General features: G+C 38.5%; 1 protein-coding gene across 15 annotated transcripts in view; it reads left to right on the plus strand.

Moving 5' to 3' along the window:
* Window positions 1–16,793, plus strand: part of DOCK9 (dedicator of cytokinesis 9) — a 98,035-nt gene that overhangs the window by 33,615 nt on the left and 47,627 nt on the right. For all 15 annotated transcript variants that reach the window (XM_079972369.1, XM_079972376.1, XM_079972380.1 and 12 more), the window contains exons 3-13: window positions 3,673–3,762; window positions 4,642–4,724; window positions 5,655–5,724; window positions 6,845–6,940; window positions 7,320–7,454; window positions 10,010–10,184; window positions 10,989–11,056; window positions 13,690–13,764; window positions 13,862–14,002; window positions 14,569–14,772; window positions 14,863–14,985. In XM_079972369.1, the coding sequence (XP_079828495.1) occupies window positions 3,673–3,762; window positions 4,642–4,724; window positions 5,655–5,724; window positions 6,845–6,940; window positions 7,320–7,454; window positions 10,010–10,184; window positions 10,989–11,056; window positions 13,690–13,764; window positions 13,862–14,002; window positions 14,569–14,772; window positions 14,863–14,985 (1,260 nt within the window). The remainder of the gene's footprint in view (window positions 1–3,672; window positions 3,763–4,641; window positions 4,725–5,654; window positions 5,725–6,844; window positions 6,941–7,319; window positions 7,455–10,009; window positions 10,185–10,988; window positions 11,057–13,689; window positions 13,765–13,861; window positions 14,003–14,568; window positions 14,773–14,862; window positions 14,986–16,793) is intronic.

Consider the following 16,793-nt stretch of genomic DNA (forward strand, 5'->3'; position numbering starts at 1 on the left):
TTTTGTTTGCTTCTGTGGCTTTGGTCATGTTCATTTTTTTGTTATAAAACTCTTATTGATTTTATTGTATTTTGTATTGGTTATTAATTTGATTAACTTATCAATTTTGGAGTTCTTTTTTGAAAGAAAAATGGAATACAATTTTTAAATAAAAAAGGAAAAGTAAACTATGAAATTTACTATGTTTAATCACCTCAGTATAGCTATAGGAGTTATTTTTCCCCAAGACAGAGTTCTTTATTTTAAAAAATACATAAACAAATATTCTGCTTCCAGAATAAGGTTAACTTAATTGTGTGCATTTCTTCAGTGACAACTTCTTCCTTCACCTCACCACATAAGATTGTATGTGGAGCAGAGGTGGGGAACCTTTTTTAGTCTGAGGTCCACATTTCCTTTTCAGCAATTTTCTAGGGGCCACACACACCAGTGGTGCACACAGAGGCAAAAGTATGTGGAGCAAAAAATGAATTTCCCCCCTTTATATAGTAGGCTGTTCTCTACACAAACTCGTATCCCCAGTCAAGGCAAGCAAAATTCATCATCAGAGTTCAAGGACATATTCCAGCCAGTCAAAAACACTCAAGGAGGTTGCAATGCAGGACTAGAGGGCAGAGTCAGAGGTGGTTAGAAAGAGAGTGTAGTTTGAGAAGAATCCCAAGGGCCAGATAGAGAGGCTTGGACAGCTGCTTTTGTCACTTGGGCCAGAGGTTCCCATGCCTGATATAGAGTCTTCCATCCACTACTTAAAACCTGGTTCTACAGCTAGCATAAAAAGACAACCAGTGGTGTTAGTTTGTCTTACAAGAAGACTTGGATTTCTTACTGCAGCCATGTGAAAGTATTTTAACTGCTCTGGGATTGAGCACTATAACTGGCTTTGGCATGGTGACATTGTTTTAAAAAACACACAGCAAAAACTATTCTGAAGCCTCTCCAGCTATCATGGAAGTAACTTAAACTGGTATGTAACCATTTTGACAGAGATGGTGCAAAAAATGAACATGTAACATAGCATGGCAGACCTGCTTCATGTGTTTGCTGTATCTTCTTGAGACTTGCAGGCTCTACTGGGGTTTTACTATTCATTAAACTCCTTTAAGAAAATGATCACAGTTCTGGCTGTGAGATTTCTCTATTTCTTTTTAAAGCCCCATGTATCCTGATGCAAAGTAAAATGAGTGATTTTTTGTTGATATTTGCCTGAAATGTTTGATATAATTCATGGATTTAATTCATGGAATGCTGATATTTTTTCTGGATATGAGCATGTTACTTTTCTTTCTTTCTTTCTTTCTTTCTTTTGTAAATGGCCTTTGTTTTAAAGAAGGATGCCCTCCTTCTTTAAAGGGTTTGAACTATGTTTATCTGTATGTTTGGATAATACTATTTTTAGTAGAACAAAGGAAGAAGTATGTTGAGCATCCATGGAAAGACCAGTATTGAATGCAGGAAGCAGGTGTTGACTGCAAACAATAGCAAATGTATATGTGGCTCAAAGAAAGTTAAACATCTTGGGATTTGTTAGCAATCCAGTATGACTCCAAATAAGCTTAAAACCATCCTAGAGTGTAGGCCATAATCTTGATAAGAATTATTGGGAAGACATCAAAGTTAATACGCATAATGTACTTTACAAAACAAATTAAACTACCAGTTCTGCCACAGAACTGACTTTCTGATGCACAATTTGATTTGTAATACAGCAGTAGCCATACTATGTTACTGTACTCCATATAATATGTAATGTAATACTCCATTGCTAATAGCTATGGAGAGAGTCATAGGACTATTACATCAAAAGAGGCAAATCACTTGGGGATCCTTTGTTTGACTGAAGTTATGTATATGAAGATTTGTAGATGAGGGATTATTGTGATGTAGAAGGATAGGAGAGGCATGAGTCTCATTGTTCAGGCATACACTAATAAGAGGAGGGGGAAATAGGACATGCCAGGGGAGGTTTGATTTAGGGGAGGAAAGAATTATTTTGACTAAAAGTAGAGCTGAAACAAAAAGTTCTTTCAGTTTGAATTTGGGATAGGCAAAAGTGGGGGCTGATTTTCCCTTACAGAATATTTTTGGGGTAACTCCCCATAATTTTGGGAGGGAGGGGGCCTGTCAGTAGCAACTACAGCTTTTTCTTTCTTTAAATTGCTTTTCTGTCAGCTGCTATTCCCTCTTCCAGTGCTATGTCATAACATAGTCCTGTAACAGTCCACCACATCTTGTGAGGGCAAAGTAAGAGAGTTGTTTTTTTCTTTTTTCTTTTTTCTTTTTTCTTTTTTCTTTTTTCTTTTTTCTTTTTCTTTTTCAAGTAAATGAGGAAAGCTCCCTGAAGCTTACATACAAATTAACCTTCACTCCCAGGAATAGTTCCAAAATATTTCCCCAAATTTGCTGCCCCCAAATGGGGTGATGAATTAGGGGAGGGCATTTTTCATCTGCACTCAGTGAAAGAAAATGAAGGCCATCCCTCTGTTGACCCCAACAGACAAAACATAGGTTTGTGGAAGTGAAGAGGAGAAGCTGCTACAAGAGAAGTAAGGAAAAACAGCACCAGAGGCGGGTTCTAGTGAGCTCTTGCTGCTGCCGCTGCTTCTCTGATGGGAGAGGGCTTAAGCAGGGATGAGCAGTGGAAGTGGCAGTAGCGGTAGTGGCTGGGTGAGGCAAAGCCACTCCCGACTTAAGAAGGGGGTGGAGTTGCGGGCTCACGCCCCCAACATCTGCGCGGGGCTGGGGAATCCTCAGGCCGCAGCAGCCCCAGGGCCAGCCAATCGGCTGGCCGGGGGGGCGTGGCCTGGCTCACTTAAGGTCGGCGCGGCCCGGGATCTCCCCTTTTCGTCCTCGCAGCAGCGAATCCTCAGGCAGCGAATCAGGATGAGCTGTCCCTGGGGTTCCTTGTCTCTCTGGTCAGTTATACTTCCAGCCAGTATACACTCTTGTGAAAATTAGTCTTCAGCTTTGTTAACTCATACACAGCCTTAACAACTGTAGAAAAAAAGATGCTTAAAAAGTTGAATCTGAGATAAGAGAGGTAGGAAAAAACTGGGACAATTTCTCTTGGCTTTTTTCATATTTCAAAAACAGGATTGTGAACACTAAGGGCCCTGTCTCAGAATGATATGTATGATGACTAAACTAACAAAATCCAGGCTACAATAAAAACGTATCCGTTATAAAGTGTGGTGTAGTGATTGGACTAGGATTTGGGAGACCATGGTTCAAATCTCCCCTTGGCGTTGAAGCTCACTAGGTGACCTTGGACCAGTTGTGCCTCTCAGCCTAACCCTACCTTACAGCATTATTGTAAGTATTAAATGAGGAGGGGAGTGTATACCACCATGATCTCCTTGGAGAAAAAGGTGGGACAGAAATGTAATTTATAATAATACCGTAATGACAATTTATTTCCATAGTGTGTATTTTGGTATTTTACATATAGTTCCAAAAAAATATGAATTAACAAATTGAAGAAGAACAAACCTTTCCTTGTGAGATATTTGATTTTAGAAATCATTTTAGTTGAATTTTATATTCATTTCAGCTGCAGTCCTTGACATATTTATTTGGGAGTAAGCCGCATGGAACTTAGTGATGCTTGGTCTGAATAGACCTTGATAGAATTGCATTACTATTTGCAATTAATTATACTTTGATCTCTCACTAAAGACAGCAGTACTGAAACGACAGCATCGATATGTATGCTCTACGATTCCTGATAATGCAGAGAAAGAAGCTCAGAGTTTATTTGTTAAAGAGGTAATGCTTCTGGTGTATTTGCTACTTGATTTCCATGCTTTGTATTTTTAATTTTATGTTGTAGCAAGTAGAACATGCAGCAAAATGTTGTTACATAGTTATCAGCCCTAAAAGGAATGATCCTGTTCAGGGCTCCAGGTAGCTGGAACAGAAGACACGTAGTTCTGTTGATGCCTCTTGGGAGTTTTAAGAAGAGTTTTAAAAAGCTCTCACTTTTTAGTGTGTTCTGTGAAGTGGTAAAGACATTCTGACTGTTCTGCTTTAAATCACCCATTCTAGTCTGTTTATACATGTGTTATGTTCAGTTGTTGAGAATTAAATAAGTTGAGAATGGTATGGTTTATCTAGTTGTATCATTTCACTATAGGACTTTCAAGGGCAGCTACTAAATTAACTTTTATGAAAAATTAGTTGCTAGCATAGCCTTAGTTCTTATAACGAGTTTGACTAACATGCAAGATAAGCTAGTGTTGAAGCGAACATAAATGAGAATTCTTATGTTAGCAGATCATGGGTGGAGTAAAAATGTACTTCCTCTGAGCGAGGGTTTAAAGGCTTTGCTGCAATTTTAGCCAGATTAGCAGCAGAACAAGCTAGTTGTATATTCAGACGGATATTCAGTAATATAATTGTTATAAATTTTATACAGTATATGGGTGCATTTTTATTTTTATACTTTTTCTTACTACGGTATCCTTATTTAATGGGGAGAAATGCTTTTTCACTAATAACAAATCTCATCAAAAATTTAACTGACAGTTTTAAAGGCAACAATTTAAATAAAAACAAGCTCTTGCACTGCTAAGAAAATCACACTCAAAGTTATCACACTCAAATAATCTCACTCAAAGTTATCATATGTTTTCTCCTTATTTGCAGTGCATTAAAACGTATAACTCAGACTGGCATGTTGTCAATTATAAATATGAAGATTACTCAGGAGAGTTTCGACAGCTTCCAAAGTGAGTAGGATTTTCTAGGATTATACTACCTCTGTACTTGCAAAAAGATGTTTGTAAACTTTGGATAACTAATCTGAGGCTGTGTGGGTGATTTGGTGAGTGACAATTCCTTATCTTTGTGCTGCTTTTGTAATGTTTGAGATAGTTTTGCCTGAGTTCCAGATGTAGGTACAACTTACATATTTCATTGGAAACAACGCAGGACACAGGAGTCATTGGGCGCTTATGCTACTTTGTTGTACCACCATATGTTGTATCTGAAGTTGCTATGGGTGGGAACGCTATAAGGAATGTTAATTTTAAATGTCTTAGTTTCATTTTTACCTTTACAGTGCACCTCTGAAAATAGCAACTTGTTACTTGGTAGGTACTACAAAATGGGAGTGGTAGGAGAGGCAAACATTTTTTAGAAGACAACAAATTCTCCTTTGAGAGGACATACTTGTTGCTAACTCCATTTTATTAAAGAGCATAGAATGTACCAAATAATGCAAAACCCCAGTAAACATGGAAAGGGGTGAATGTGATCTCTGTGTTAGTACTGGCGGAATATATAGCGAGTATGCCTTTTCTGCCATAACTGTCTTTTCTGCCATAATTAGGATCATTGCAGCTTGAAGAAAATTTCCTTTTAATGGTTTCTCAGCAAATAGGAACTTTGTTTTTTATATTTTTTGAAGAGAAATAGAATACCATTTTCTAATAAGATACAATTGTGCTGAATCTGAAAGGCTAATGCCATGCACAGTGTCTCACCTGCCACTGCCCCCACAAAAAACCCTACTACTTTTACTTCCATTTAGGCAAACTAATAATATATGTTCTTTCAAGTATACATCTGTATTTTACTGTGCATATATGCATTGACCATTCATTACCCTAGTGATCCTGAACTGATTATTGTGGGATGTGGTATTCTTTTTTTCTTAGCAAAGGGACCAAATTGGATAAACTTCCAGTTCATGTTTATGAAGTTGATGAAGAAGCAGATAAGGATGAGGTAAGCATATGACTTCTGTTTTCAACTTGTCAGTTTAAACTCTGGTAACGTAATAATTATTCAGATAGTCTAGCATGGTAGAGTGTCAGTTGGTTATCAGAGATGTGTAAAATCTCCGTCTAAACACAGTTTTTAGTTTGTGGTGCATATCTGGTCCCGGAGTTGGCAGCTCAATAATCCTAGCGCTATTGTCAGCTCCTGGTGTCTTCACTGTAACTCCGGTGGAAATTCTCTCAGGCTATGTCTCTCTAACTCAAAACTAGAGAAAGTGTCATTAAATCTCGGTAGTTAAATGTGAAACAAACAAATTTTTAAATAACGATCTAATATGGCCATTGGCACAACCTATCAGCATTAAGTAGTTTTTGCTTGATTCAAAAGACATTTGAAAACATGACCTGTGTGCAACTTTGATGGGGAAATGACCTGACCTACAGGAACCAGAAAGTCATTTTCTGTTATAAAATTATTGTGTAATTAGTTAGGGCATTGTCTTACTGATTTTACCGGTGGCGTGATATGAGGTACATTCAAAGCTTGTAAACTAATTATTTATTCTCATATCCTGCCTTATTCCCTCAAGGAAACATATGTTAAAGCTGATGCAATCTTGATCTACCACAGTAACATCAAACTGTTGACTACAATTGGCAGACAAGTTAATAGGGCCCTCAAAGATGTAGAAATGTGAATTGAATTTAAGGTTAGAAAAATGAGAAATGGAAAGAAACTGAATTGGACATATTTATCAACCTCTAGTACAGTTGTGCCTTGCATCCTGAACGCCTTGCAAGTCGAACATTTTGGCTCCTGAACAATGCAAACCTGGAAGTGAGTGTTCCGGTTTGTGAACGTTCTTTGGAACCCAAACGTCCTCTTCGGCTTCCGATTGGCGGCAGGAGCTTCCTGCAGCCAGTTGGAAGCCATTGGTTTGCTTTCCGAATGTCTTGGTTTCCGAATGTTTTGGAAGTCAAACGGACTTCTGGAACAGATTCCATTTGACTTCCGAGGTACCACTGTATGTATAGAACCAGCAGCTCATGATAAAGGACCCAGATATGTATCACTGTCTTATTGTAGCCTTTTCTCTTTTTAAAAAAACAACAACAACAAATCCCAGGATGCAGCTTCTCTAGGATCTCAGAAGGGAGGAATTACAAAACAAGGATGGCTATACAAAGGCAACATGAACAGTGCTATCAGTGTTACTATGCGGGTAGGTTTTATTTCTTCTGCTAGACTTTCAGTAGACTGTGGTATTGCACACAGTTGTACATTGTCAATATTATTGATTTCAACAGCACTTCAGCGTGTGTAGTGCACTGTAGCATTGGGGTTGAAATCCAAAGAACTCCCTACTAAAGATCTGTGAAAGTGCATTTTCACTTTCTCCTCTGACAACCACTCTTCACAATGCTACAGGATGTTTCTGAAGCTGCTTTTGGGCCAGGCAATATGACCGTTCCTGTTTGGGGGCTTGCAAGCCCTTTCATGTTCTTAATAGGGTCTTTGGATTATGGTGTATGGAAATGGAGTGCTTTTGTGTGTGTTTTGTTAGTTTCATATTTTTAATGTGACTACTTTTTCATAACTAGTCATTCAAAAGAAGATTTTTTCATCTACTCCAACTTGGTGATGGATCATATAACCTAAATTTCTACAAAGATGAGAAAATATCAAAAGAACCAAAAGGGTCAATATTTTTGGATTCCTGCATGGGAGTGGTCCAGGTAAGTAGATAATTATACTGTTTAATATGTTGTTTAAGTATTGTACAAACTTAAATCTATATGTTCCTTTTGTCTCTCTTCAGTACTTTTGGAGTGGATAAATGGGTTTAGGTGGCAGTCATAAATATAGTAGGATGTTTACCTCGTTAAACACACTGTCTTACTTTTGAATATACACGATTGCTCCCTCAGTGCATATTGAATAATAGGGATGATTTAGATAAACATAGTGTTTCTGTGCTTTTAGTGAGCAAATAGTCTAAAATAATGTGTGCATTTTTTATTTTAAAAAATCAGTAATGGTAGCACAGTTCATATCAAGATTTTCAAAGAGTGCTCTGTTTTTATATAAAACAAGCAAGAAATATTGCCACCAAGTGTTATGTTGGTTGCTGCTGTCAACTGATTATTTGTGATTATCTGCTGACTTAAGTTTTATGTCTCTGGAGTTAAGAATGGAAAAATAAATAAATCACAGAATGGAATTTAAGATTGCATGAAGATCTAATAGAAGCACAAACAGTGCTGCAATATGACTGTAAAATGTTTTGCATAACTTCTTGTGTGGGATTTCAGTTGTAGGAGCTTCATCACATTCATAGCTGTACTCCCGAATGTTTTCACTTGACCTTTCCGATATTAACTTCTTTTTATAAAAAAAACCAACCCTTTGAAGCAAAACATAACGTAAACTCCAAGTCTAAATCTTGCCAGTAACAAATGCCAAAAATGGGTTGTTTGCATCTGTGTTCTGCTCAAAGAACACTATGGACTTGTTCTGATGGAACAAACTTGGAAACAATTGGGTTCTTGGAGCTCTCCTAGTGATTATTGCATTTCAGTCATAATGGCAATCATACATTCTTACAAATTGCTTTGCAGCAATAAACATCTTTTGCTTATATTTTGTCGTATTCTAGTTTACAGATTTTGTAGACCTGCATCAGAATGTGTGAAATCGATATTTGTGTATGTGTGCATGCATTCATTCATTTATAAATGGTCCTATGTGTGAAATTTTATCTTAGGGTTAAAAGAAAATAGTCGTAAGTATTCTTCCCCATATGATAAAGTTGGTTACTAGTTCCAATTCTTTATCTGTGTGAAAGTTTGAAACATAGCTCAATCACAAAACTTTAAAAAGAGCTGTCATTTACACCTCTGAATCCCAAAAAGTAGTTGTGGTTCTCTAGGTGTTGTTTGACTACATCTCCCAATATTCCTAATGGCTGGTCCTGCTGGCGGGGGTTGGTGCACCTGAAGGGCACCATGATGGCTACTCCTTATCATAAATTTCAGTGTCTGGGAAAGACTCTCCTCCCTGCAAGAGAGGGGAGTGGTTGTGGCTGGGAGCCGGACTCCGCCTCAAGCAGGGGGGCGTTTGCCCCCTGCCTCCCACTCACCTGGCTGGCGCCCCCGCCCTCGGCCAGGCACCCCACCAGGTGCCTTCAAGGGGGCGTGTACAGCAGCCTGAATTGTTGCGGCGCCAGCCTCCAGCCCTCTCTTCTTGTCGTCCCGTCACGAGTCACCCACCCTCCACTCCCTTAGAGCAGGGTTTCCAGTTTTCTTTTGGCCTTGCTATGGACCTTAGGTTGGTTGCCCTGGTTGTCCAGGGGGCCTGGTAGGAATTTTTCCATTTGGCATTAGGCTTTTTGGTTTTTTCGCCTACCTCGTAGCAATCAACTTTCGTGGTATTGGTGGGTAGGTTAGGCATTGGAATAATGTGTTGTGGTGTCGAAGGGCTAGGTGTGGCCATCGCCTGCGCCTTCAATTTTTGGGTATTCCGTTAAAGGAATCCGGCGGCCGTGTATTCTGTCCGATGCCTGCTTGGCGGGAGGCCATGGCATGACCCTCGGTGACATCAGGGGAGAGCCTATAGTTGGATTAGCATCAACAGGCTCCACCTACTGGTGAATAGACCCCCCTTTGTTTTTTAGACTCACCCCTCTCCAAGTGGGTGGAGTCAGCTGACGTAATCCAATGCCTAAGCCAATACCTTTTCACTTGCTGTAATCAATAAAGTTGTGGCCTTTTCTTGCCCATTAACCTTATATCACGTGTCCTTGTGTTTCATTCCACTGCGCGGGGTTTGGGTCCTCGAGCCACAACTTGCCTCTTTGGGATCCACAATAATTTTCTCCACTTCAGACAGTTGCTAGGTCCCTTCACTGCTTACATAGTTGATTCATAGTCCATAATTCTCCTACTTCCTGTATTTCAAGTCCCTTCTCCACAGTACAATATGGGCTACAGCAGCACTTTGGGAAATGTTGCCAATGGCCCACAATTCATTAAATTTAATTTAATTCTGTGAATGTGAAGCTAGAATCTTTTTCCCACTTGCCAAGAAAAAGCAATAAAAAAGGGCTTCAAAAAGTTAACAAGTTCTGCAAGCTCCAGGGATTTATGTTGAACATGTTTATGCATGATACTTTTCTCCACTTCAAACAGTTACATTTGCCCAATGCTTATATATGTGTGATGACCTCAGATGACAAAAATAAATAAATAAATCCATGGCAGGTAACATGTTAATATCCTTTATTATATTGCAGAACAACAAAGTCCGGCGTTTTGCCTTTGAGCTTAAAATGCAGGACAAGAGTAGCTATCTTCTTGCAGCAGACAGTGAAGTAGAAATGGAAGAATGGATTGCAACTCTAAATAAAATTCTCCAATTAAATTTTGAAGCTGCAATGCAAGAAAAAAGAAATGGAGACTCCCATGAGGGTAAATGCGAGTTACGTTTGCTCAGTAATTTAGAAAATGTGATGCACTAAAATAAAGATTTGTGAGGATTTGTGGCTACTAAATACAATATAGTAACCACACACTTCACTTTATTCAGCCACTGCATGAAATACTTTGTTTCTTTGTGCAGCTGCTAGCTAACATCAACATTCTTGAAGGGATTACCCCTTCCACTAAAGCCCCAGTTGTCTTTTTGCATTTGCAGGGGTGGCAGGTTTCTTAGGTTGGACCATTTTTCCTTTAGATTTGGGATCATATTTCCAACCTTATGAAGGGAAGGGGAAGGGGTCAGATTAAATCTGCATCTTGTACAGCATTCAGTTTCCAACAATGGCCAGCCAGATACCTTTCAGAGGGCTGAAAGCTTCTTCCCAGTATCTGGTACCCAGAGTTATAATGTGAACATGGAGATTTTATCTACCTGTGATTACTAATACCTGTTAATAAATCTATCTACCATGACTACGTCTACTCCTTTTAAGGTTTATGCTTGCCATCATCTGAAGTGGCCTTAAAGAATTATCTGAATGATTTTGTGATGACTAAACTGTGAACCATTTTATTTAGGGAGTTCTTAGAGTTATCACGGTAAAAAGCAGCTGGTCCATTAGATGGTACCTAGGATAGAAAAAAGTATTGAGGGAATTGCTGATTACAGCAAAAACATCTCAAGTTAGAATTTGCCTTCTCCATATGTCAAGTTAATCCTTACAACATTTTGGTTATAGCACTTTCCTAAAGTCATCAGTGAATTTTTATAGTTTCACTTTTTAAAATTTCCAGATGATGAGCAAAGCAAGATGGACAACTCCTCATCCAGTATAGATAGCTATTTTCCTGAAAGTGCCAAGGTAATGTTGTGCTTTTTAAAAGTTTAAAGTATGGTATGTCAATAAAGGAATTACAAAATCTAATCCTAATTATGGGAACACTGCTGACTGTGTTGCAATTTGATTTATGATACCTTCATACCATAAATGTTCTTTTGCTGAATGTATATCAGACGAGTATTTTTGAAATAGTTATTTAATAGTCTCCAAATCTTACAAAGAAGTTAATGTAGTTTCCCCCTCTGTTGATAACCAAAACCACCCCAACATGAAGTTGCTTTTTTTGCACGTGTATACCACTTTACTGAAGAATGTAATGGGTGGACTAGTCTTGTCTAGTTTAACTAAAGCAATCTATGAAGGCTCAACTGTAAGACGGATGATAGTTTCCAGTATCAGATCTGTGATTCATCAACTAAAGCCTCTGTGCTCTGCCATCTTCTTTTTTTGCTGCTTCAAATTATTCACTTATTTTAAAAAGGTAGCATTCCCTGCTCAAAAACAGACTTCTTGTTCTGTCTGGGCAATGGAAAGACTGAGCTTTTAAGATAAGCTTCTCTGTGCCATCATGAGTGTGCCTAGATAACAATATGCTGGCCTTGAACTTCCTAAAATAAGACAAATAAAAGTTACTTATCTAACAGTGCTTGGTGATTCCAGGCCCTGGGTAGCAAGATCAGTGAGAAAGAGAAGGGAGTAGTGCCACATTAGTAGCATTCTTCATAGAATTGGACTTCCTTGGAGTTCCTCCTACTACAGAAAGTTGCTCCTTTCATCCAGTACCCAGTGATGCTGGATGAATTTAACAATCATAAACTAATCATCTATCTGTGATAGATTGGACTACATTTTGTTAATTTATTGAAGTTAAACTGGATATGAAACTTCAAGTGTGAAGAATTCTAAAATTTGTACTTTTTAAAGCACATATACTGTGAAATAGGAAATGTTTTGGTTTATAGGCAATAATTGAGATTTGGCTCCTCCTTGAAAGTCTGAACACCTGCTTATTATATCTAATCTTGGTGCCACAACTGCAGCTTCCTGTTTCCGTGAATGCTAGAATCTATTTTGGCATCTATGTTTTTCTTGTATGCTATGTTCCCCTGCCTTCCAGAGGCTGTGTACTTTTTGTTGCTCTTTACGATCAGCTTGTTTTGTTTTGTTTTGGAACCTCTCCAGAAAATTCCTGAGTGCTGTGAACTAGGCTCTAATGCTCACCATCAATCTGTTAGCTATCTTTTTCTATACAGAAACAAATTTACATGGAAAACCTGTAACCGTCCAGATGTTGTTGAGCTCCAACTCCTATCCTTTTCTATTGTCCATACAGAGGATTTAATGGAGTCTAACAGCATTTGGAGAGCATGTACAGGTGTCCCATCCATGTCTTAAGCATTCTCAAAAGTGACACAATGTGTGCCCAATATATTTTGGATGCTTTCTTGTTTTGTTTTGTTTTTAATAAACTTTGTAGCAGAATTTCCAATGGTAATATGCTACTTATCATACGTTCTTCTCTTAATTTTCACAAAGTATCATTGCAGAGGTTTTGTTTTGTTTTGCAGAGTTCACTGTGCCATCCTAATTCTTAGTGTAGTGCCAAAATCTCCTGTCACAGTCTTCTTCTTTAGTTTTGAACCAAAATAATTCTAGACAGGATGTATGTTGGTCAGGAAGGTTGTGTTTTAGTACAAAAATAACTGAAAAGTAGTTATTGCAAAAATAAACTTTATTCCTGGAGTACTGTGCAGAACTGAATATGCTGCTAAATGTGAAAGTTTGCCCCATTGTTACACTATAAACTTTGTCTCAATGACTTAATACTTCCTCTTCATTTTATTAGTTTTTCTTATAAGAACAGTCAGTCTTTCTGCACTACTTCCTTAACCTTGGCACTTGTTACAGTGATTCCTTTTCAACTTTTTGTTTTTCAACTGCTCACACTCTTGATATACCTGATATACCTTTCTATACTTTGCAATGTAAGCAAATATGTATGCTTCAGGGTTACAAAATCTCTGAGGATGTACTTTTGGAAGCACCCACTTGGATCGTGTCTGGGTAATAATAATAATAGTAATAATAATAATTTATTTATACCCTGGCCACTTTGGGTGGCTTCCGACAAAATACTAAAACTACAAACATCAAGCATTAAATACTTCCCTAAACAGGGCTGCCTTCAGATGTCTTCTAAAAGTCAGGTAGTTGTTTATTTCCTTGACATCTGATGGGAGGGCGTTCCACAGGGTGGGTGCCACTACTGAGAAGGCCCTCTGCCTGGTTCCCCAGGGAGGGCATTCTCTGTAGCATACCCTAAGCTTTGGAACTCCCTCCCCACAAAGGTGCATATGGCGCCTTCATTATACAGTTTCCAGTGAATGCTGAAGATGCACCTCTTTACTCTGGTTTTTGACACTTGAGACGTACATTTTTAGGATCCACTTTGCTTCTGTGATTTTATGTTGTTTTAATCTGTTATATTTGTGAGAACTCTGTGAAATGGTACCAATTATTCACTTTTCTCTAGAAATATTTCATAAGTAAACTACTGCAAAGAAAAATCGTAACATATGTTTACGGTTAAAGAAACAACCTTTTGTGTTTGTAGTAAAAATCCTGTTTTAAAATATTAACTTATTATTTTGCAGAGTTCCAGAGATTCTGAAATCAAATTCAAAAGTGAAAGCAGAGTGAAACTCTTTGCATTGGATCCAGATGCACAGGTTAGATAATTGGGTGGGAAAATCAAAAATTTTAAAGAAATAATTATTCTTTTTTGGCAAGTGAGACATTGCTTTCTCTCTTCTATTTATCTTAAAGAAACTTGACTTCTCTGGTATTGAGCCAGAAGTAAAACCATTTGAAGAGAAGTTTGGGAAGAAGATTCTGGTGAAGTGCAATGATTTATCTTTCAATCTGCAAAGCTGTGTGGCTGAAAATGAGGAAGGACCAACAACAAATGTAAATACTTCTGAGAGTTCTCAAGTCCCTTGATGTTGGAATGATGAATCAATATCATGCCTAAATCCCTCCCCCCTTCATTTACCCCCTTGATATATTAATGGATGTTTAGAGAAAACAAAACAATGAGGGATATAATTGCACCTGTAGATGTTTGTCAAGAGTTTTATGAACTAGCCCAGAAGCAGAATGAATGACTATTGCCAGCAGAAAGAGAGAAAAGAGGAAAGGCATAAGTTGTGCGGAACTTCATGAGTAATTGTTAGTTGTTGATTACGTAGCAAACATTGTGGTGTCATATTATAGTGTGTAGATTTTTGTCATTGAATAAAATACATTTTCCTAAAAGAGAGCATAAAATCTTTACATATTCAGTGGTATAAGATATTTGGCTCTCTAATTTATAGAGGTTCTAAAATACAATTCCAACACATTGAATTTATAAAGTAAAAGTCACTGTATAATATAATAACTGCTCTTTCTATGTGCCAATTATCAAGTACCCATTATTTCTTTGCCTGATGGCCATGTTTACTGTTCGTTGTTTGTTTGTTTTTAATGCCCAGGTAGAACCATTTTTCATAACGCTGTCACTTTTTGATATAAAAGAGAACCGGAAGATTTCATCAGATTTCCATGTGGATTTGAATCATAGCACAGTGAGGAATATGCTAGGTAGTGCATCTCAACAGGTATTAAATGACAGCAGTGATTGCTTACATCGGATTCAAGATATTATTCCAGAGATAATGTTACAATATCCCAAACAGGTAAGGAATAAAGAAGTCACTATTTCCACTTTGCAAAATAAAGGCCTCTATTTTCATTTCAGTGTCAATAAACCAAGCATTTATTTTCAGGGAATATTCTCAGTGACGTGTCCACATCCTGATATATTTCTAGTGGCCAGAATAGAGAAAGTCCTGCAAGGGAGCATTACCCACTGTGCTGAACCATATATGAAAAGTTCTGATTCTTCTAAGGTATACTCTTGACTGTTTGACATCCCATTTATAAGTCTCAGTTTGTTTGCAATGCCATAAACACTGGAGTATTAAAATGTAGTACATCTATTCAAGGCAAATGAACTTTTCAGGGTCAAAGATCAGATCAGATTCTGAATCCTTTGTTAAACATGAAAGTTCAAAATGTGGTGCAATATCTCTCTTGAATGTTGTGGCTCAGTGCAGACATCACAAACCAGGTCTTCTCAGCTGTGGTTTGGAGATACACTAGGGGCTTTCAGGTTCTGTTCCTTCTCCCTCTTTTCTCCCTGCTTTCTTGAAAGTTCAGTCTTTCACTTCCTGGCTTTTTCTAACTGTAATTTGCTATGACATCAGAGCTGGAGAAGGGACGCGGGTGGCGCTGTGGGTTAAACCACAGAGCCTTGGACTTGCCGATCAGAAGGTCGGCAGTTCGAATCCCCGCGACGGGGTGAGCTCCTGTTGCTCGGTCCCTGCTCCTGCCAACCTAGCAGTTCGAAAGCACGTCAAAGTGCAAGTAGATAAATAGGTACCTCTCCGGCAGGAAGGTAAACGGCGTTTCTGTGTGCTGCTCTTGTTCGTCAGAAGCGGCTTAGTCATGCTGGCCACATGACCCAGAAGCTGTACGCCGACTCCCTCGGCCAATAAAGCGAGACGAGTGCCACAACCTCAGAGTCGGTCATGACTGGACCTAATGGTCAGGGGTCCCTTTACCTTTACCAGAGCTGGAGAACTGTTGTTAGTGCCTTGCTTTCAAGCCATCATTTGCTGACCCACTTCAAACCTGCCATAGTCAAAGGCACCAACATAACAAAAGTAGTCATAAATAAGAAATAAATCATTAAAAAATACACAACCAAGCCAAACAATTTCCAAATAAATCACAAGATCTAAAATAAAGATACAAAAAATGAAGCGGCAACCCCCAACACCACCACCACCACCAAACAACACCCCAACTCAATCTGTTCAGCAACCCCAGCTTTTGTAGCTGAAATTAGTCAGGGCCCTGCAGAACTCGAGCTGAGCTTCATGGTTGCCTTGACACACATACAAAATTTCACTCTGATGCCCCTAGCTCAATTCAGACATTATAAATCTGGTCCTCCAAATCATATTTGGAAACTTAAGAACATACCACTGGCTCCTCACCATTTGTATGCAGGATTCCTCTTCCCCTTTGATTTTTTCTGCCTATAATTGTTGTACTTACGTATTTTGTACTTATGTATTTTTTTGTGTTGTAAGCTGCCTTGAGCATGGTTGGAACTGTGGAAAGGCAGCATACAAATAATACCATGTATATATGCATTTTAATAATCAAGTAAAGTAACAGAAATGGGAAAAGGAAGAACGGAACCCAGGTACTTGGTGAGAATAATTATAACACATATAGATGTGTATGTGTCTTGCTCCATACTGTGTCTTGGCTACTATTGTGAGTAATAGTGTTAAAAACCTAAAATCTTCGCCAGTACCTTCTAATCCAAAATTCCCAGTCTGGGAAAGAGACCCTTCTTGTGGTCCTGTCAAGAAGAATACAGTGGTACCTCTGGTTATGAACTTATTTTTTTCCGGAGGTCCGTTCTTAACCAGAAAGCGTTCCTAACCTGAGGCTCGCTTTCGCTAATGGGGCCTCCCGTTGCCGCCACCGCACGATTTCCATTCCCATCCTGGGGAAGAGTTCTTAACCTGAGGTACTACTTCTGGGTTAGCAGAGTCTATAACCCGAGGTACCACTGTATCATGAAGGATGAGTATTTGAGATAAGTCATTATCTGTGGAAATGAGGTTAAATAAATAAATAA

This window comes from Podarcis cretensis (genome assembly GCF_951804945.1).
Source record: "Podarcis cretensis genome assembly, chromosome: 4".
Lineage (NCBI taxonomy): Eukaryota > Metazoa > Chordata > Lepidosauria > Squamata > Lacertidae > Podarcis > Podarcis cretensis.